The sequence below is a fragment of the Rhagoletis zephyria genome, unplaced genomic scaffold, assembly GCF_001687245.7.
Source record: "Rhagoletis zephyria isolate East Lansing unplaced genomic scaffold, Rhagoletis_zephyria_1.1 Rzeph_scaffold_01995, whole genome shotgun sequence".
In the NCBI taxonomy this organism is placed as follows: Eukaryota; Metazoa; Arthropoda; class Insecta; order Diptera; family Tephritidae; genus Rhagoletis; species Rhagoletis zephyria.
Window position 1 is genome coordinate 38,235 of NW_016159079.1, and position 22,167 is coordinate 60,401.

General features: G+C 36.5%; 1 protein-coding gene across 2 annotated transcripts in view; it reads right to left on the reverse strand.

Moving 5' to 3' along the window:
* Positions 1 to 19,766, reverse strand: part of LOC108365773 (uncharacterized) — a 33,388-nt gene extending 13,622 nt beyond the window's left edge. For both annotated transcript variants that reach the window (XM_017619919.1, XM_017619918.1), the window contains exons 1-3: positions 19,762 to 19,766; positions 19,661 to 19,664; positions 18,831 to 18,880 (exon numbers count right to left, since the gene is read on the reverse strand). In XM_017619919.1, the coding sequence (XP_017475408.1) occupies positions 18,831 to 18,854 (24 nt within the window). In that variant the 5' untranslated portion in view covers positions 18,855 to 18,880; positions 19,661 to 19,664; positions 19,762 to 19,766. The remainder of the gene's footprint in view (positions 1 to 18,830; positions 18,881 to 19,660; positions 19,665 to 19,761) is intronic.
* Between the last annotated feature and the right edge of the window lie 2,401 nt (positions 19,767 to 22,167).

Sequence of the window (22,167 nt, forward strand, 5' to 3'; positions counted from 1 at the left end):
TTCATGCGCCACACCACCGAATCCATATTTAATCCAAAATACAAATGTATAAACATTCTTACATACATACATACATAAACATGTGTATGCATGTTGGCTGTGCGTTGCGTGGAGGCTGCACGCAATCTACACATTCACAACCGACAAAATTTTTTTTATGGAAATTATTTTGATTTAATTAAAAACATACACATACCGACGATGTTTTCAGTTAATATTTACATTATAAATTTCGATAATTACTAACAAGCTGTTGTTGTTGCTGCTGCTTTTACTTCAATACCTATGTACATACATATGTACATGGCTAACTAACTGCCGAGAGAGTATCTTATACTAAATATGCAAAATTTATAATCTGAATTTGAATTGTAATGGGAGTGAAAATGCGTAAGCGAATGATAAGCGATTTATGTGTGGTTACATGAATACTATTTGACAATTGATGCATGACAATGATTAATGACAACGAAAGCGGCAAACAGCTGGGGTGATGAGTAAATCTAAGCGCGTAATGAAGTGATAAATGATGAAGTGACTGGTTGGCTGAGTGAGCTGAGTGAGCTGAGTGAGCTGAATGGCCGAGTGTGACCGCCTGAGAGTGTTGGTTTCTTGAAGTGGCAATTCAGGCTAAAGGAATTTTGTATTGTTGTATGGGGGTATGTATGTATGTATGTTTGTATGTATGAAGATTACTTTATTTGAGTGACATTGTGTTGCTTGCCTAGGAGGCTGGGCTGGTTGTTGACAGCTGTCCAGAGACGAGCAGTTGGCCAATTAGTTGTGCATTTTGCAACTTGAAGTGCTGGGCGGTGTGTTGTCCAATAAGGAGTTGAATTTAATTAAGTCAATGAAAGTGGTTTAGCTAGTGCAAGTGGTTAGTTAAATATCCATTTAGGTATGTGCATAGCTTTGTGTTCTTATTAGACTAATAAAATCAAGTAAACAAATTAAAGCGGACGTATCAAAAAACTAAAGTCCACATCATTCATTTTACGTTGAACTATTTTCAGTTGAGCAGAGTTAGTGGATGTTGCTCAGATTGATTGCTGTTTCGGGAAGAAACTACTTATGTTTATATGTTAAAAGAAAAATTTATATGCACTTATGTACGCATATACATACATATATCCAAAGTATTACACCAATAAAAGTGAAAAAAAAACTTGGCTCTTGAGTAAAACCACTTAAACCTTAGCAATAAAAACTTAAAAAAATGGTAGACCACATGCCAATCTTAACTCAAGCACACACACACACATTTGAGTGATGTGACAAATTTCAACAACGAATACAAAACAAATAGGAGATGACTCGTAGAATATTTGAAAATGTGTAGCAATTTCCAAGAATATCAAATGACAACTGATATTTTATGTCATATCTCAAAATTGTGTCCTCAATTTTTTGCTACACATATAAGAATATCCATATGTACGTATGCAAGCGTGCACAGATTTATACGAGTAGATATGTATGTATAAAAGTTGTCGAGGATTTGATTTTGCCTAAGTGGCGCTCTCAAGCGGCCGCCAGACACCAAAAAGGATATTGCCGAGGCAAGTGGCGGCATAAATGCACATACATACATACATAAATTCAAAAATGTATATTTGTGGGGGTGTAAGTGTACAGTCATAACTCTCCTATGTATGTATCGGTGCTTGTAGGCACTGCTGAATTTAAATTTGTCAGCACTCGCACGAACACAACCAGACGCACAAGGCCCCACAGAGCATTTTAGGCAAATTGTTGTCATATGTCTTCAATTTCTTTTTGCTCTTAAAACATGTGTGTCTGTTGCTCCACAGCAACTGGCCATATGCGTAATATATTTTGGTTCGTCATTCTGTCGGGATGGCCACAGCCACAGCCACAGCCACTACTCAGTAGGTAGCAGGTCTGTGGGGAGTAATTTTCTGAATGAGTTGAAATTGAAGGCATGACATGAAATTTTAATTAAGTGCTTGTACGTGTAATTGGAAATATCATATGTACGATATATATATGTAGTTACACATATGTAGAGATTTTAAGAGTAGGACAAGTTACGAGATTTTCATATAAAATTCCCCTTCGGCAGATGGCTACATACAAAATAAAGTCTTTGTTGGTCACTGCGCTTGCCCAAAATAGGCCAACATTGTTCGGTAATATTGTCATAAATGCATACATATGTAGTTATTGTAAAATCACAGATATATGTATGCACTTACATACATACACATGTACATATTTCAGTTTTTGCTTTGTCTTTTTTTTCAATACTTGTTAAAATGAAATGCCTGTTAATTACATTGATTAACATTTTAATTGCATACTTTCGGAAGATTTAGCACGGCTATGTATTTTGCGCGTAATGCGCTCCGAAATTAAATAAAGAAAATTTAACAGAAATTCGTCTCTCACATTGTAAATACCAACAATTATTCTCTCTGGTAAGAAGATGATACCCAAATGAGACGGGAAAACTATTTTTATGCTTCTTCCTTGCCTTCGCCATTATTAGTTATGCTTTCAGAAGGAAAAAGATCTATTAAATAGAGCAAAAACATATCAGACTACCCTTCGGACCGGAAACATATCAGATTAACCGAATTGGCCTGCCCAGAGACAAAATGCGGGCACTGCTTCGGAAGCGATGGGCCGTTTGGCACATTATTTTCTTATCGCCCGGCCCTGGACTGGCAATTATTAATATATATTTTTTACTACTGCTTAATGAGTGAGTGAGTGAGTGAGTGAGTATGTTTGTTGCTCTTTCGCGCTCAAACAGCTGAACGTATTTCAATGCACATTGCCACCTGATAAGAAATTCTAAATCAAATTAATCAATAAGATAAACTAAATAATTTAATTTGGGTACCTAACAAAGGAGAAACTATTTTAGAAATGGGGTTGCCACTTCATTGGTTTTGTATATATATTATATTTTAACAAATTTCACTAATAAACCGCAACTTTTTAATACATACAAACGAGTTTTTGAAGAAGGTTGCCACCTCTAAATAAATTTACAATGAACTTAGCTAACAAGTTAAATGAAATATTTAGGTTTTTTTTTATAAAATATTTTTGAAGAGGGCTGCGCCCAGTTTAAATGTTTCAGTTAAATTTAATGAGAGGTTTAATGAGAAATTACCAAAATTATCCAAAATATTTTTGATGAGGGTTGCTACCTGTTCTAAAAGTCAAATTTAACTTAGTTGCTTAAAATGCTCTGTGGTAGACACTTTTTTTAATTTCCTACATCGAATGCATTTCGAAATACGACGCCGAATTTTAAGCAATAGTTTTTGACCAAATGTTATACATCAAAACACGAAATAAAAAATAAGATGATTTTTACTAATTTAAAAAACTGAAAACGCCAAACTCATGCCTGAGTGATGGGCAGCAGCTACGAAAACAACGTGCAATCAAAGCAAAGAAGTAATGATTTTTTCTAGATTTCTTTAATTGCCAGCACAGTCGCGTTGTTATTCCAACTTGCCTGTTTTATTTTTCTTTTCAAAGTGCTACCCTTGCTTGTTGTTTTGCTTACACTTATGAAGAAGCGCATTTGCATTTTGTTTGCTTCGACTGTGACTTGCCAGCCGCAGCTGCCAACTGCACCGAAAGCAAAAACAAATGATTATAAAAACACAGAAATGAGTTGCCAGCAATCAATCGATGTAGTTTGGATGCTTAATACAAACATATATACATATGTATATGCATATGCTTTGCAGCCTCAGCCTCATCAGGTCACTCTGCTTCTTCTATAGTACTAGCATGTAATTACTTATATACATACGTATGTATGTTTGCATTTACTTTATGAGTTTTTGTTTTCTACTGTGCACTTGGTATGTGTTCATTATTTCCATGCTTCTTTTCGAAAATCGAAATTGGTCCATTTTGTTTGCTCTTGCAACATTCACTGCTGTGCCACATGCGTACAGGATCAATAAATATGTCGAACGCTTTGACACTAATGTGTTGAAAGATCTGTTCACATGGATTTGTTTAAATATTTGGTTATTTCTACACATCAAAGTGGGTGTGTGTGTGTGTGTGTGCGTACATATATTTGTGTTGCTGCTTGACGAAAAAGTGCCACCAACAGCTTAGTGAATATCTGGCCTGTGGAAACTGATGCGAATGCATCTTGTGGTTGCATGCCACATTGCCGTTGAATGATGGGAACGATAAGGTTGATGAAGTGTGGGTAAAATGCGAGAAATTTGTTTCATTTTATTTTTTTTTTGTCTTTCTTGTATATAATTAAATTTTTTCTCAACTAGCGTACTCTACAACCCTCTTCTAAGCATTTGTAGCTCCAATTTCGTTTTATCGATTTCTGGTACAATTTAGTTTACCCCACACCTCCCTGCATTATCTCCATTTAAAGCTGCTTTATAATCAGCGAGGCAATCCAATTTCCACACTCTATACTCCTGGGGCACATTTAGATTAGGAAATTCGACTCCATTCGTCATTATCACTTCAAGCACAATCTCTTGTTTTCTGGAAATGTAAAATGTAAACTCAACATTTTTAATTGTTTTCGAATTGTACATCGCACGCCCACACATTCCTACAGACATACAGACATACGTACATGTGCACGCTGCATACCACAACTGCGTTGTCTATATTGAGGCGTTGAAACGCCCAACTAATTATTGCTTAGCATAAAAGCAAGCGTACATACATACATGCGCACTTGCGAATGAAATAAATTGATAACAGCGGGCGTGGATTGATTTACATGTCAAATATTTACCAACGCTAGGCACAGCAACGCCTTACTGGCGCGGCCAACTTGCTGGTGGGAGGCGTATTGCCTTTTAAAGAAATTAAATATTTAGTAATTCAGAAAGTTTAATTGCCGCACTGGCTGGCAGTCACTGATGGATATGTAGCTGTCAGCAAGTACAAATCATTTAAGTAATTTACGAAAATCAAAGCCAAAAAATACGGAAAAATGCTTGGAGAAAGATTTGCCTTAGCTATGATTTTTTCAAGCTCAACGCATTGTAATAGATCAATTTCTTTTTGCCCTCTATTAGCCTACTTTCCAATAATGATTTTGTTTATCTTGAGGCTGCAAAAATGCTCGCCTTGCTTTATGTGCCGCAAGCGTTCATACTTATAGAGGCAATATATCCAATGATATATATGACTGCATACATAGCTCGTTTATTCATCAGCACATAACTCAGCGCTCGCTCATTAAAATTCACGCTGTAAAACTGCTACCAGTCAACTATTTAGTTTTGTATGCTGCACGCTTAAATGCCCCAAACAAAGATAGCTACAAAAAAAAAAAAAGCAGAATATTTGGCAACAATGCCACGTGCTTCAAGTGGAGCTCAAAATACATTTTCTACTAGCAATACATATTTACATTAATACATATACACATACGCAAAGTATATTGCCCATATACCTCCTTGCTCTACTTTCGCATGCAGTGCCACTTCACACCGCATTCTACTTGTAACACTTTACTGCCTAAATACCCACTTTAAATGTACATATCAAACTTTTTTCCACACTTTTTTCCATCGACGCCCTTTAGGGTCACATTTTTCAGTGGGGCTCCTTCTTTGTTGCTCGCTTTCAAGTCAGCTTTTCTATGTCTGTTTCAGTGTTTACGCTCCTTTTGTATTGTAATGGTGTAGCTCATTGAAAATTCCTAACATACGCTCTAATAGAATCATTAACGTCGTACTTCAGTTCATACATACACACATAACTATAAGTATACAGACATTCATGAGCTGTATTTATTTTTGTTTTGGCTTTGCTTTTCCTATCACTTACACACATATATTTATATACTTTTATTTGTAAATAAAATATATAAACTTTTACTTACATTTATGTAAGTTGAAATTTAATCGTACATTGGCGCTAGCTCCCCAGTTGGAAAATAGGTAAACACTTTATGAGGTAACCCATGTTTTCTTTCAGATTTTAGTAACGAAATGAACACAAATGGGTGCAAAATGAAAACTAAAAAAATTTTAAAATAATGTGTCGTCGAAGTGAAGTATTACCGAACGTCGAACGCAGGGTGAAGAATAAGTAACTGATAAGGCATTATTACGCGCTTCTATTTCTTACTGGGTTTGTATGTTGGTGTGCATGTATTTGTCAATAGACATTTTGTAGCCTTTTTGTTCTTCTTTTGTATTTCTGTGTAAATATTTGTCGTTTACGATACGCATTTTTACTAGGAGTTTACGTGCCACAAGTTAAGATATTAAATACACTAATCGTCATTTGAATAGCGCACTCTTTTAATCCTTAGCATGTGCAAGTTCTCCTTTTGTTTGTTTAATATTCGCTGATTTTTGTTTAGCATATTTTACGTGTAACTACGATTTTAAAATTTTATACATATAAAAAAAAATTCAATAAAGGGGTCCAGTAAATTAGTTAATAATATTTTTAGAAAAATTTGGGCTATGCAGTTCTGTAGCCCATTCAATTCTAGCACAATCAAGTGCAAGTTTCAAGGTCCTTTCAACTACTCCACAACCCTAGAAAGATGGGTGTAGTACCTTTCTTCCCCTATAGTAATAATCTACTAATTACAACCGATATTAAAATATCAAAAATATGCTTCGAACAGACTAAATGTCGGTACAGTTGTTGTTCAACTAAAGTCACTTTATATTCAAAAATGAATGTGGTAAATTAAGTGACTTATACCATCAACCTTTTAAGCATTTGGCTGATAACTTTTTAGCGATATGGATATTGATGGAAGCGTTAAATTGCCTATAGCTAGCTCAACTTCTAAGCAGACTCAGAACCTATTTAACTACAATAAAACCCTCTTAATTGTCTTTCAGCGAAAGAACAGCATCCAATGAATATTTATCACGTTCAACACAGTCATACATACATATGTATGTACATAGTATGAATGAGAAAGAGAATGTATAGTGCCACAAAATTTCAAAATCGTTAACTTGCATTTTACTGCGCTACGCATAATTGGAAAATGTGGCAACAAAATATTGTCATTAGCATAAAAAATATTAAAATGGATTCTTTTAAATGTACTAACTTTTCGTTTATCTATTTGAAGATTTCCTTATGTGCACATTTGTTTGCTCACTAAAAGCGCATTTTGCTCGAAAAGTCACGCGCCATTAGGAAAATATTATCTGCAGCATAAGTGTACTTACACATACATATTGGTATGTGCGAACATGCATGAAATTATATGTAAGTAATGAACAGACATACATATGTACAAATGTACGTATGTGTGTTCATACATACCTAAATATAGCTATTTTGTCCTACTTTATACATTATTACTTGTATGTTTTCCTAATGAAAGCAGCTGTATGTTTACATACCGAAGAAAGCTTACATATGCACCTGTAATAGAACCGCATACATACATACATACATACATACACATATGCTTGTGCTCATTAAAGTGTGGGAGTGTTAAAAATTTTTAGAGTGGAAAACAATTAAGGTTAATCTACCAAATGAAGAAAACTTTCACTATTTTCAATTTGCTACAAATCTCGATTTCTTATCTGCTTATACATACATATATATAAGAAATAAAAAACAAAACGAAGCTTGAGTAGGTATGTGGGTTAGTAGTTTTGTGTTTAGATAAATATTTACGCTTTCTTTATGCCGCTAAAAGTGTATGTAGACATAAATATGTACTGTGAATAGGATATTTATTTGTATAAGTTATGTATAAAATACAAAATTTGATTCTTGAAAAATATTTCTACTTTTACATTTTATAAGTGCAACCGAGTAAGTTATTGTATGAAAATAAATAATACTTATGTTTGCTAAAAATGTCAAAAGAAACGCTTGATATTATTGCATTTTCTACCTCCAATAAATACTTTTTATTTATTTTTTTAAATGAAGGATATTTTTTCAAAAAATGATGCATTCCCAGCAAATGCTGTTTCTACTTAAATACATATGTACATATGTAAGTATGTGTACACTTCGTCAGGCCACATACTGTTGGGTACATACACAGACATATAGCATAATCACAAATTCTAGTAATCAAGCAGTCCGTAATCTCTCCGTTTACCTATCCATGCGCTCGTTAATATGTACTTATGCTTATATGTACATATGTATGTATGTATGTATGCACTCAACCTGTTCAATCGTCCAACAAAATGACTATCTGGGCATCTTGTAGCCAGCTTCCTTTTTTCTACAAAACTCACTGGCTCCCCCTCAGAGCGCTATTCACTTTCCCAGGTTATGCGCTTGGATTTCCTTTTGTCCTTCTCTGATTTCATGATGCTTATACATATGTATGTATGTAATATATGTGTTGCTTTTTTACGAGTTGGTATTTTTTCGATTAAAATCTTTAAATCGAAATTGAATTTTATGTGTGACAAACGCCCTCGACTTACTGCTATGGGCCTGCCTATATATGTACATACATACGTACGGATGTATGCATTTGTAGATGTACGTACATACATATGTACATTAGGTTGTGACACACATTTTTATGAACAACTTTATTAATATAAACGATTTCGCAGGAGCTTCGGAATATTACTAAATTTTTTTAAACACGAGCACGTAATGAGGATCAAAATTACCGTCTTTTACGAGAGGTTGAATGTAAACGAAAAAACAAATACCAGGGTCTTCAAATGGAGTGAGAGAATTTAGTTCGCCAGTATGACTGTGTAAACAAAACTACACCCAATAAAGGATTTTTAGGTGTGGAGAACAAAAAAACAGCAAAGATATGGCACATCCTCATGTACATATGTATGCCCTTGGGTATGACAAAATAGGTGTTCTCATTGCTACAGTACATTTTTTTTTTTTGGTGATGTGTATGCTTGTATGTCCATGACTATTTCTTCGAATGCTAGTAAGTATGTAGGTATTGTCCACCACCATAAACATTTGATTCCGATAAACGTTAGATATGTTTAGATTTTCGTTTTCCCCTAAATATATACTTATGTATGTATGTATTCGATTGAATTTCGGCCATTTTTTACAATCACTAAATATCTAAGAAGTCTGTTCACTACTTTTTTTGGCCTTTGGGGTTTCAATGGGATGTACATACATAATACATATATGGTAGTAGTATTGTGTTGGTAATTTGATATTTTTTTCGTTGAGATTTTCCAGATTATTTAAATTCGTCAGCATCCTTGGCATGTTTTCTGCTTATCTTAATGTATGCAAGTTATTTGGAATGGTTAGCCTTAGGGTCGCAGTGTTAAATTTAAAAATCATGATTATGGATGCTCGGTACTTATAATATTCTTAAGCATATCAACTGCTCTAAATTTCTTAAATCAAACGATCAGTTCATGGCAATTACTTGCAGGATCTTTGCACTCCAATATTGCTGATCTACTTACTTTTTTTCAGAGTATTAGCATTTGCTCTAAGCTCCGTTTACACTTCCTTTTAGCTAGTACTGGTGGTTCTACAGGAGTCTTGTCTGCTTTAAAGTAACTATTGATATGCGTATGTATCTAGGCACATACATACAATAGGATATATAATCGGTTTACATGCAGTGCTATCAATTTATTTATGCATATGCTTGCCCAATGAGTGTTGTTTGCCTTATACCGGTCAAGTCAAAGACGGAAGCTATGTACGTATGTACGTATATTACAGCAGTTCTTCTCAGTGGTAAGCTAATTGCCTCAAATATCAGTTCGTATTGTATTTCCGATTTCTTTTCTCCTTCTTCCTTTTATATTTGATCTTACACACCAAATGTTTGTATATGTATATACATACAGATGTAAGGAACAGCTGTAAATATGTCACCGTAAATTCTATTGGTGTTGTTGCTGGGCATGCCAATAGCTTTGTTCTTACATATCTTCCTATGCATTTAAGTACAGCGAGTATTTGTAAGTGTATGCCAGCGTGATAATGTTGTGTTTATATTTATACTTTTATATATGTTTTGTTTGTATTTGTTATTATTATATTGTAGTTTATTCCCTTTTGGGATTTGCCCATATGTACACTAAGGCACAGAGCACATTAGAGCGATACGATAGGCGATACGATACGCGATACGATATGAAAGCGACATCGACATGCAATATAGGTATGGGTATTTGGGAATTGGTCGGAAGCGATGGAAACTGTGCTCACTTGCACAACAGCGACACTGCGGCGACATACGGTATCGCGCGTGTCGTATCGCTCTAATGTGCACCGTGCCTAAGAGTTACATACGACTGTGTGTGGCTCACTCGTGGAAGTTACTGCGCTGCATAAGGTAAGGATTATTGCACGCTTGGCAAAAGAAATGCCAGGATATTTATCCTTAGCATAGACAAGAGAGAGTGGTTTTTTTGCAACTTGCTTGCCTGCGCAGCTTCTTATAACTTTACATGTGTTTTTGTTTTTTCTATGTTTGCATATTTATGGGTTCTGTGGTGCTGTGGTGCTGTGGTGCTGTGGTCTGTGGCCGTTGGCTGTAAGAACAACCGACCGAACAGAATCGGCTTAGCGGAGATTTACTTTAGAAATTTTTTAAAGTTGAAAATATTTGAAACCTTTGCGATTGCATGCAATCTTAATTTGATTTAAAAATATGCAAATGGCAACGTACCGAAAAAAATTTCAGCGCAGCATGAAATATAAAATGGCGTTTGTAGGTATTGGTTTTAGAAAAATTGTGTCGATTTAAAAAAAAACGAAACTTGTGCAATTTAATTATGGCTACTGGCCTACCGTGGATTAAAAAAGATTTCCAATTTAGTCAATTCGAAAACATAACTTATAGATTTTTACTCAAAAAGTTTTCGCTAACAGGCCATGAGACAAAAATATTCACCGAAGTAACGCCTGGACCTTAATATAACACCTGGTAAAGGTATGGAACTTAGTTTTCTTAAGATTTAATAGATATATAGAGAGGATACTTATTTGGTTCGACGGACTTGAGAACGATACGAATGTACCCTTTTAACGAGAATGCCGGAGAACTAATTGTGATTTCGTTTCTTCCAAAAAATGATGTTACACTCAACCCACAAAAAGGGCTTGTTTTTGCCTTCTTGTCCTTGTCTAGCTCACACATTTCATAATATTGTCTTTTTAAAAAACCACCTGATTTTCAGGACAACCATCTCCCCTGACAATAGGGCAGAAAATGTGCCTTTTTTGCCATACAAGAGTGTGACAGTTTAAGAAACGAACACAAAGGATAATACTAACCGGAACTCGAATAGGACAACAAAACTGAAGACGCAGACAAATACGTAGACAAAGGCGATGACGCACTCTAAGAGGAATATGAATACAAAGTAGAATACGAAGAGGAATACAAATACGATTACGAATGAGAACCCTAACAATAGAGATAATATAACTTTCTGCAGCACTTATCGAACTTAATGAAATTAATTTAAGGTATTTTAACTTTCGAAGTGTAGCCGAGGTGCGTAACTTTTTGGGTATTTTTCGAAATTATAATTTTTCCTAACTGTCACTTTACAGAGGACAGCGAATACGTCTGCGCGATGAGGGCACATGTATCAGAAAACCTTCTTCGAACATTTTTTCTTACACTAGGGTACTCTAATGCACTCAACGAACAGACCCAATGTCAAATAGCCCATCGGAAACGATTGCCTTTATTCGGTACGCGGAAGCATTGCCCCTTCCTAATATAAGGAGGTAACCACAAACAAACTTTCAAACTTTGTACAAAAATTATCAAAATTCCACAAATTTTACCAAAAGTCCCCCAAAAACTTTAAACCATTTATTCAGAATTTTCAAAATACCTCATTACTAGATACATAAGTAAGTGTGCTACATTACAGTAAATTTAAACGTTAAAGAAGTTCATATTTGTTGGGATAAAAAAGCACTTCAATGTTTAAATTCACTGCGAAAACCGAATAATAACAGTAATGTAGCACACTTACTTGTGTACCTAGTAATGAGGTATGTAGTTAATTTTTTTGCCCTAGCAAACCAATCGATGACTATGCCACTAGGTGAATCAGAGCAGATCGTTCACATTTAAAGAAAATCACCAAAAAGAAAAACTAAGCAAAAACCTAACATTTTTTTGCCAGCACGAAAATTGGTGCACATGACGACAGTACAAGCTGACTTCCGCTTGCCGCCATGCCCCTGCTACCCTTGCTGCTAATCCAACAGAGTCAGCCAAAGATAATATTACCAAACTACGCCCTACTTGTCGTCGTCGTCGTCGAAGTCGAAGTCGATATCAGCAGCACGCCGAGGCATTGTAATAAAGCGCACTAGTTAGTTGTGTTGTTGCAATAAGTACGGCGCTCAAATAAATGATGGCAATACTCGTACTACATACACACATACTACCAACTGGCTATGAGCGGCAAGGTGCAGCAGGCTTTGAAATGCTATACATAAATACATATGTACATAGTTGCATATGGATACACTCTTATATATGTATATGTGTCCAAATATGTATGCTGGCATTCGGCTTTGTCGATAAATTTTCAATTGACCCAAATTTTTCACATTTTTTGTTTGGCTGTGTTGACATTTTCTCCACTTTCTCATGTTCTCTTTGCTTTCCTTCCGCTCGAGCTCCAAGTTCCTTTTCTGATTTTTTATTCTTTTTTCGGGGGTTTCCTGCCCGTGTGCGCGCAGTGCTTTTTCCAATGCTTCTTGTTTTGCAATCGACCAGTATGTGCGTATGTGTTTGTGTAAGTATACATATACCCGGTCGGAAAAGTGCGTTACATGCGTGATAAATAATTCAATGCATTTCTTATTATTTTTATATTCTATTACTGATAAACGTGTAATCGGCAATCTAATGAATGCAAAAAGTCCCAAAAAATTCTTATTAATCTGCATACAATCCTCGATTACTAGGTAATACAAATTTGAATGCCGCACCGCCGTGGGCTGTTTTACTGATTATTTTGTCGATTATTATACACTACATTTTCCCACTGGGTAGTTAGATGCAGCAAAAAAATAGTAGGCTGCGTGAGCTAAAGCTGAAATTAGTCAAGAACGTAAACCTACCGGTACGTAAACCCGAGTCAGCTGACACGATCTGTCTTACCAAAGCGCCATGTAAATGAAAACTCAACACCGCAGAATTTTTCTGTAGTTGTAGCCCGTAGCGCAGAAATCTGCGGAATTTAGATTTTTCCGTGTCAGCTGATTTCTCCTTCTTTAGATGGTTGCCACTTCGTCAGTTTTGCAGATGGTAAAAAAGTTATAAGTTCCTATTCGAAATATGTTTAAAATATTTGAAATTTACTATTAAATAAGGTTTTTGTTGAAAACTAAGTAGTTTATATTTAGTTACAATCTATTATAGCACGAAAAATTGTGGTTGAAAGGGTAAGTTTATGAAAAGGCATTGAAGAGTGGCAACACTGTAGTAAGCAACACTGAGGGCTCCAGTAATCGACAAAATTCTGCGTATACAGACTGCGTTTAAGTATACGTTCTGCGTTCTCGACTAATTTCAGCTTTTGGCTTCAGAGGCTTGTGGACCGCGGGGCACCACTATGTTGGACGCTCGCTTATACGATTCTTTGTGCCTTGATTCACTGTACTGTGTACTGCTTACAATACTCGTTATGTGGCAACATTTGTTTGTGCAACGTTTTCATTTTCATTTGCAATTGTTGCGAAAACGGGCCAAATGCATACTTTATTATGTCAGCACGCAGAGAACGAGGGAAAGCCGGTGAAAACCGAAAGCCGAAAGCCGAAAAATGAACGCAAGTAATCGATGCAGCAGTCGACCGAGTGCCACACTATCGATGGCTCAGTGGAAAGCAAACAAATACAAATGCTGGGCCTACACACATTGTTCTGTTGCAAGTTCGCTGGCTTGCACCGCAATCAGCTGCAACTGTGCCAAACGGAATAATTTTGACAGCTCCTCGCCGAAAGTATTTATCTTTACATTGCGCCATCTGCCCTTTCCGCCGCTACACCTCCTTCCAGCGCTGCACTGTGCGGTTTTGCTCTTTGGCCTTTGACTGCGAGTATGCCACAATAATAAATAAATTGCATTTACGAGTTGGCTTTTCTTTCGTCCAAGTTGCATCGAGAGTCGGTCGATTCACCAATTTTCCGCTTTTTCTCCTTTATTTCTTTATTTCAACTTTTTCATACACACAGATACGACTGAAAATTGAATTGTTTTGTATTGTTGAAGAAAAAGCGTGTGTGTGTGTGTGTGTGTGTGTGTGTGTGTGTGGGTACGTTTGTCGGCTGGCGGTATTTTTGTGCTGCGATAAGTCCAAATACATGTGGCGTTTGTGCATACATATATGGAAGTATGTATGTATGTCGTTGACTTGAAATATATGCCACTTAGGCATAAATACTCTGGCGTCTACAGCTCCAACAGCTATGAAAAATGGGCGGCAAGCACACACACACACACACACAGCTGCACATTTTGTAAAATGTTGCCAAAAAATTCATTTTATATAGGCAATAAAATTGCCAGACTTTATTTAAAGGGCCGAAGCAATGAATCAGCTTGTACTTTGGGGTTATGGCAACTTATGACAGCCGCGCGGCACATGAGAAATTGGCATACGTGCCACATTTGATATATTCAATTTAAAATTGCTAGTGGCAGTGGTGAATTGGTTTTTGGGGTAATGTTAACGGAGCAAAAATATTAGAAGCTAGCTATTCTTACATTTACTATTTATACTGAGTAAAGATGTTGGTTATCTTTTGTATTATTTCCATAAGGTGCAAATTTCTATAATCGCACTTGATGGCCAAAAAAGTTTTCGAAAGTAATTTTGTTTTTTGAGTCGGCATTTTTGCCATTTAAGTATTGAATAAAGCTACAGAAAGACCTGTGCTGAGAACTTTGTCGTTAAATTCGTTTGACTTGAAAATTTTCTTGAGAAATCAGCAAAAGCAAAGTGTATTGTTTCTATGGATTGTTGCGCCGCCTAATCCGAATTCGATGCACGCATGGCATTGGTGCCCTTCGTTTCATTTTGAATAAGGCTTGTCCGTATTGCTCTTGCCTTGGCCACAGACCTTTTCTCTGGTAAAGTTTGGAGCTTCAGAAGTTCAGGAGTGACTCGAGGAAACTTTTAAACCAATAGCGATGCTCCTAAGAAGAGGGGACCCATGGAGTTACACCATCATCAACTTTGCATTTAGTGTGTGGTAGAATGAACTCTTAAACAAAAACGTGGGAAATCTGGTCACAGGACTTCAAAGAACCATCGGTACACTAAGCTAAGCCTATCGGAACTTAATGTTTCTACATATGCACGACGAGGTCGTTAAAGACATTTGTAGGCTTAAAAGATATTCAATTTCAATTTCAATTTCAATTGTGGTTATCGGTGTGATGCAGTGTGGAGTTAGACGTAAATTGATAGATCTGAATCGGAGCGCTTGCTTAACTCCAATGCTGAGCCCGAGCTTACATATTGTAGGATTCTTATTGATGCCTCTAAAACTGACAGATGGTTAGGATCAGGAGTCCAGATATATCGAAGTCTGTAGTCTAGTTGTTGAGGGATCGCGAAGCTTTAGTCTATTTATTTCAGAACTAGTTGGCCAATGCAAGTCCCAACTATCAATTCTCCAACAGCTGGCGAGTGGCGAAACAAACGAACGAACTCAATAGCGGTCATCGATTCGCCAACAGTTAGCGAGTGGCGAAACGAACGAACTCAATGAGGTACAACCAAACTCGCTATCGTCTATCCGTGCTAGCTAACTTTGTTGTTGCTTTCACATGCAAACATGTTTCGGTAAGCGAGCGGAAGTCATAGCCCGCAGAAAAGTGACGAATCGAAGACGGCTCTGCCCTGGGTGGCAGACTTCGAAGCGGCTGCCGATATGCAAACCTCATGTTGCACTCAATCTCACAAAATAGATGGCACTGCAGACAACTTTTTGGGGTTGATGACTCGACCACCCTGCCTTGAAAAGGGTTGACCGCCACGTCTTTGCAAGGACGAGACGAACACACCTGAGTACTTTGGAAATCTGCTTGCTTTTAAGCACTGAATGTTGCTTACTTCTGTGCGCATTGTCGCCTAAGTTGACTATTTATTTTATTTCATACCTCAACTTCAGTGGCAACGCTTAGCCGTTAAAGTTGGCTTGGGCGGCAACATTGCCTTTGAAGTTGCGTGCTCTCTTTTCTTTGTTGTGGCTCAGGGTTTTTTTTTCAAAAAATAATTGAAAACAAAAACCTTCGCTCAAGTTAATCATTTCTGTTTCTATAAAAAATGCGCCATTCGTTTTCTCTGCTTTCACCCACACACTCTCGCAGGCATCAGCCGCTGGTGCTCTATCCCTTAGCTGCAACAGCCGTGCAAATGGTTGTCCACATATGTGTGACGCTAACAGTGCAACGTCGTCATTCGCCACTTATGTTGCAATTGTGCCTGCAGCACAAGTGTCAATTGCCTTTTGCAAACAAAAACTGCGCAAAAAAGTACAAAAAAAAACAACACTAAAGAAGAAAGGGAGCAGCGCTAAAAGCAAAAACGGAGCGCCGACTTTTGGTTGGCCATTGCCGTCGCTTGATTAGCTTAGCATGACGCTTGCGAGGCACAGCAAGTGCACTTGAGTATTCATATGAGCAACATTAACACAGTACTAACTACCGCTCTTACTACCTTTTCTACGGCACTACGTTCGTACTTAAGGTTTATTAGCTTTATAAAGGAAAACAAAAAATTAAAAAAAAATTAAAAATAAAATAAAAACTTGGGGGCAATGAAATTGATACCCAGCAACAGAGCGCAAGAAATGGTTGAACGAAATGCACAAAGAAAAATGGATAGCTCACAATCGTAAAATACATACATACATACATACAATTGTACATGCAGCGCGGTCTGACTTGAATGCAACTCTGTTTGCCTGATTTATGGGCGTGCGGACTGAAATGATTACTTTGCACAACCCCCAGTCCCATTCGCTGCTTCATAACAACGTTTTAATTAGTTTAATTAAAAGTCCTAAAGGGAAGAGAAAAATTAAAGCGGCGGCAGTTGAGTTGGTCTATGTTTTTATTATCTACTCCTTTTTTTGTGCCAAACTTTTATGCCATTTTACACATTTACTTTTTACAGACTTTTCAAAAAACAAAAAAAAAAAACACAAAAAGCGACCAAGTTTAAATATTTGAGGCTCTCAAATGCATTAATACTACTTTTCTCTACAACGCTGCAGCATACAAACTATACATTTTACAATTACAGCATATTATTTGCAACTACCCCTGCCACTTCCCCACTAGGGTATGTACTTAAATGCAGTCGCGACTGACGAAAGTCATAAAATGTTGCGGCACCGTTGGCGCGCAGAGCCAGTGAAAAGAGTAGTTAGGACCCGTACGCTGGCGTAGGGGGTATGGAACATAGATAGTAGTAGGTAGGCTTGCAACAATCACTGCCATATGATATCGAGCAAAACCAAAAAAAAAAAAACGATTTTATAATAAAAACTTTAAAAAGTTAAACAAAGCGCAGAGCAGCGCATGGCGGAAGTAAAAGCTTATGGGCGGGAAATGGTACTGGCTCGAAACTACTTCCTTGCTAATTAAATAGAGCAACCTTGTATAAACTACAAATACAGAGGAATAAACTTGCGATGGCTTACAGCAACAATGTATGTAGATATGTACTTACATTCAATCTGTGAGTTTGTGCAAAATTCTACGTTTGTATTTGTGTACATAGTTAGCGAGTGGGGGGAAGAGTGAGTGCAAATGGCATGCAAGGCGGCACAGCAATCCTTCCTGGTATAAAAAGGTAGTTAAATTTTAAATACTTAATTAAATGCAGGCCAACCGGCGCTTCAGATTTCGCGTGGTGAGCCAGCCAGCTGCGCTGAAAACGTCGACGTCTGAAGGAAGTGATATGACAGTGTTGCATAGAACGGAATGTATTCGAGCCAATCGAACTGGGATAGGTGCAGCGTGTGTGTTACTACTTACATACACAAATATGTTGGTGGGTTTGGCTGTCAAAAGGCGCTTAAATTAAAAGGACATCAACACTTAACGGGCGCTAATTTGTTTCGGAGTATCTCCGTTATGCAGGAAAAAGTACTTACATAACTAAGAAAAAGGGAGTAGGTATTGGTAATAATTAAAAAAGGTACATACTTTTATTTGAATGCGTGGACCATGAGGAGCAAAGGAGTGGTAAAAATAACATCCTTGAGTGTATTGTAGTATATAGTGTTTAGGGGTTGCATATGAGTAATTTGTACAAACAAAAAATAAGTACATTTTCATACATAGAGGAATGTTGGAGTTGCAGAGTAAATGGATAATGCGATGAGATTTATGACGGTTATATTCATAATAAAGCTAATACAGGTAACATATATTACATATATTTATTTACAATGACACATAAATACGAGTATGCTTACAAAAGAGTACCATTTCTGGCTCGTGAGGAACTACGCTCAGTGAAAATTAAAATTTTTGCAGAGGTTTTTGAACACATTTTTTTTAAGTTTGCCTTTAACATTAGACTATGTTCTTAGTTATTTTCAATGAGCGCAGTTCAAAATTTCTAAGTCCAAAGGATAAGATAGTTAAGCTGATTCGGTTTTTTTTATTTTATATAAAAAAAAATTAACCATTACAAAATTTTGACCTAACAAAATATTTTGAATAACTTTTTTAATTTTATTAGTGCCAAATTTTTTTCAATAAAGTTTATGTAATACATTTTTTTTAATTATTGGGTAAATTTTTTAGTCATACATTTTTTGGCTTTCAACTTAACTATTTAAACCTTGAAACTAATTATTTATTAAGCTTTAAAACTTACATTTTTGCAATCCTCAAAATCCATGCAGTGATGCCAATCTTGAACGAACTGTAATGAAAGAAAATACAAAATAAAAATTGATTAACAGCTGGAATAATAAACGGAAAGTGAATTTTATACAATCTAGGCGATCTTTATATAGCTTATATCAATTGATATTTTGATCAACAGTGCTTTCTCCTGTTTATTAAATTGGCAAATGGCGTGCCCAGAAGTATGCAACATTGTTTGCTTTACCAAATTCATTCATTTGTTCCTTCATACATTTGGGCAATTCTCAAATAGCCTGCGATTTTTTTAAGCAACAAATTGCAAGCGTCAGCTTAACTTGCTCTTCTGTCTCAGTAATTAGACTACTCTATGGAATCCAGATTACGGAGAGCTGGCGTACAAATCGAGGCATGTAGAATAAAATTTTGCTTAAATAATTACAGACAGAGCGGAAGAGTTAAAACAAATATTTTGAGCAATTTTAATATTTTTTTCATGTTCGGCCATAAAAATGTTTGTTGAGTGTCGTTTTTTATTTTTAAAATTGTATAGCCCAGTTTTTTTCTTTGGTTATTTTACTATGATTTACAGCGAAACACTGCAACTGTCAGCACCAACCAAAAGAGGCCAAAGGCGTAAGAAGTGCGTTGCAGCTACCGTAAAAATTTATTTTGTATGTAGTTTCGGTTTTCATTTTATTCCCCTAACTTGCATTTTATGGTTTTACTACTTTTAATTTGTTGCGCTTTGTTGTTATTGTTTCTGTTGTTATTTGTTGCCTATCGCCCGCCATCTATGTATGTATGTATGTACGATTGGTAGGTGCGGCCACACGTCATTTTGCTCAACAACTTAATTTGCTATGGGATCACTGGGTGAATGCTTAGAGCAACCGTTCAGCCTCAACAACGCTTTGATCGACGACCAAACGGGGGAATACAAAGCAACTTTACAGCAGCCTATTGTAGCCATATTTACAACTCTATGTTTCGCCTGAGCACCGCCCCCTTACGCATGCGCATTCTCTTCAGTAAGACGTATGTATGTAAGTAAGCCTTCTTCACAAATTTGCTTCTTTCTTTCTTTATTTTTTTTCGCTCGTCATTTGTGTTTTGCTTGTATTGTTGTTAAAGCTCAAGTCGGCAGCCGCTTTTAAATACTTTTTATTTTTGCTGCTTTTGCCTTTTTTATCTTTCTTCCGTCTTTCCTCCGTTCGCTTTGATTTATTGTGGTCCCACAACGTAGTAGCAAAGTCAATGCGCTTAAAAAACTATCAAATTGATTTATGCCAAGCCGTTTATTATATGCTTTACTTAGTTTAATGCTTTAGTTTAGTAGTAAGCGAATTTAAGTTCTAGTAGAGAGGCGATAATGAAAAATAAGTATACTCCACTAATATGTATAAAAGATACGCGCTGATATTCTAATTAAGTAAGCGATCTCATAAAATAACCGGCGCGGCACAGGAAGCTATAAGCATATTTTTTCGCTGTTTTGCGAAGTAAAATTTGATTTAAATTAGAATTATAATAGTATAAGTATTTGTTCTGTTGCTCAGGGTTTTATTAGCGCGATTGCGGCCGCCTGATAAGAATCAATTAACTATAGAAGGCCTTAGTTAATGCTTGCCTTTGAAAAAATATGTACCCAAAAAGAACTGAGAAGTACGTACGTTTATGAAGAAAAATAAAAGTTATGAAGAAAAATATAACTTGCGAATTCCCGGTATCAACAGCAGAAAAATACGAAATACCAAAAAATATCATCAAGAAAGAGAATAAGTTCAAAATATTCGCTTAGATATATAACTAGTGGTATTCAGTAATTTTTACTAGGAATGATTGCATGGAATATGGTGAGATATAACACAGAGCCAATGTGAGGAGGAAAGTAAAGTATTTATGGATATAGCAATATTTTGTTGTATTGAGTTAATTATATGGTGGAATTTATTAGTAAAATCCACGATAAATAATAATGGCGTCCTTTGCTGGAATCAGCGGGGCACTTCTGATCACTCCCATCTTTAGCATTCAAAGTTATGCTTAGCGTAGTAATAGCAAATATTTGGGATACGAGCATCCTACTCCGCTCGACCATCACAAGACGTCGCGACGCATGGGCTTTTCCGAACTTTTGAAACGTCATCTGATAAAACCGATTGGTGTCTACCGAGGCTAGCTCCAGTTGAATCCTTCTTTACATACATTCCTTTAAGGGGTGAATGGGATAGCCTTTGGAGCAGGGATCCAGTAAAAATAATCATGGATGGGTTAAAGTTAGACGTTAGAGTTGGAGGATGTGGCTATGTGTGTAGGAGGTTATTAACTGGATACGTATCAGTGTGATACCGACTAAGAGGGAAAAAATAAACGCCTGTGGTGCGATCGAACCAGGGCGGGAAAGGACTGACTTCTGTCGGGGTTGCCATGAATTAATTTCAAATCACGTTGATATGGGTTCCAAGAAACATTATAGAACCCTGAAAGATCTGAAACGGCTAGGTAGGGTACCTTTGATACTAGTTCTTCCAACAGATAAAATATAAGATTTACTGATACACTTGCGGGCTTTTCCTGCAAAGAAGGACCTTTAATCGGCTCTACGAATGCTGCGCAAAAGCCCTGACATGCAGAATTGCAAATTCCATCTGGTTGGTGGTCGTAGAAACTTCTTTAGTGGTAACATAATGGACAATATAAGAAATGGTTGAGTGAGTGCTCCGCGCTGTGCTAGAATCTAACCTAACCTAAAGGCGAAGTCAGAACAAACACAACAAATATCATATAAAATGCTTTCAATTACTCAGCCGTAAAGACACTGTTGCATACTCCCAGGCGCAATATTTTCTAATTGAGCTGCTAAACAAAAACGAGATTGTGGCTATTGCTTTTAGAGCTCCTGACAAGATTTAAATTTTTTTGAAGAAGCAGTTTCCAGCGGATGATTTACTAATTTTAAATGTATTGAAAGTAGTGGAAGGAAAATCCATTTCCTAACTGCATTTGCATAAGAATAAACAATAAAAGAAAATTCATGCCACACTCATTAATCATACATACATACTTTCTTATCGAAATGTCAAAGGAAATTATGTATAAACCCGTTCCGATTTAAAATTTTTCGAATAAAATTTTTCTTTCTTCTTTCTTTGCAACACAGCTGCCAGCTCAAATTTGCATCAAATATTTTCATTACAACAAATGTCAATACACGCGGGAATATGCTCCTATACACATCCACTACTAAATTCCAAGCACATTTGTGCCACTGAAATTTTCATGCTAAAGTAGCTTCTGAGCACCTTCAGGCTATGCGCGCACACATACACACACACACACACGCA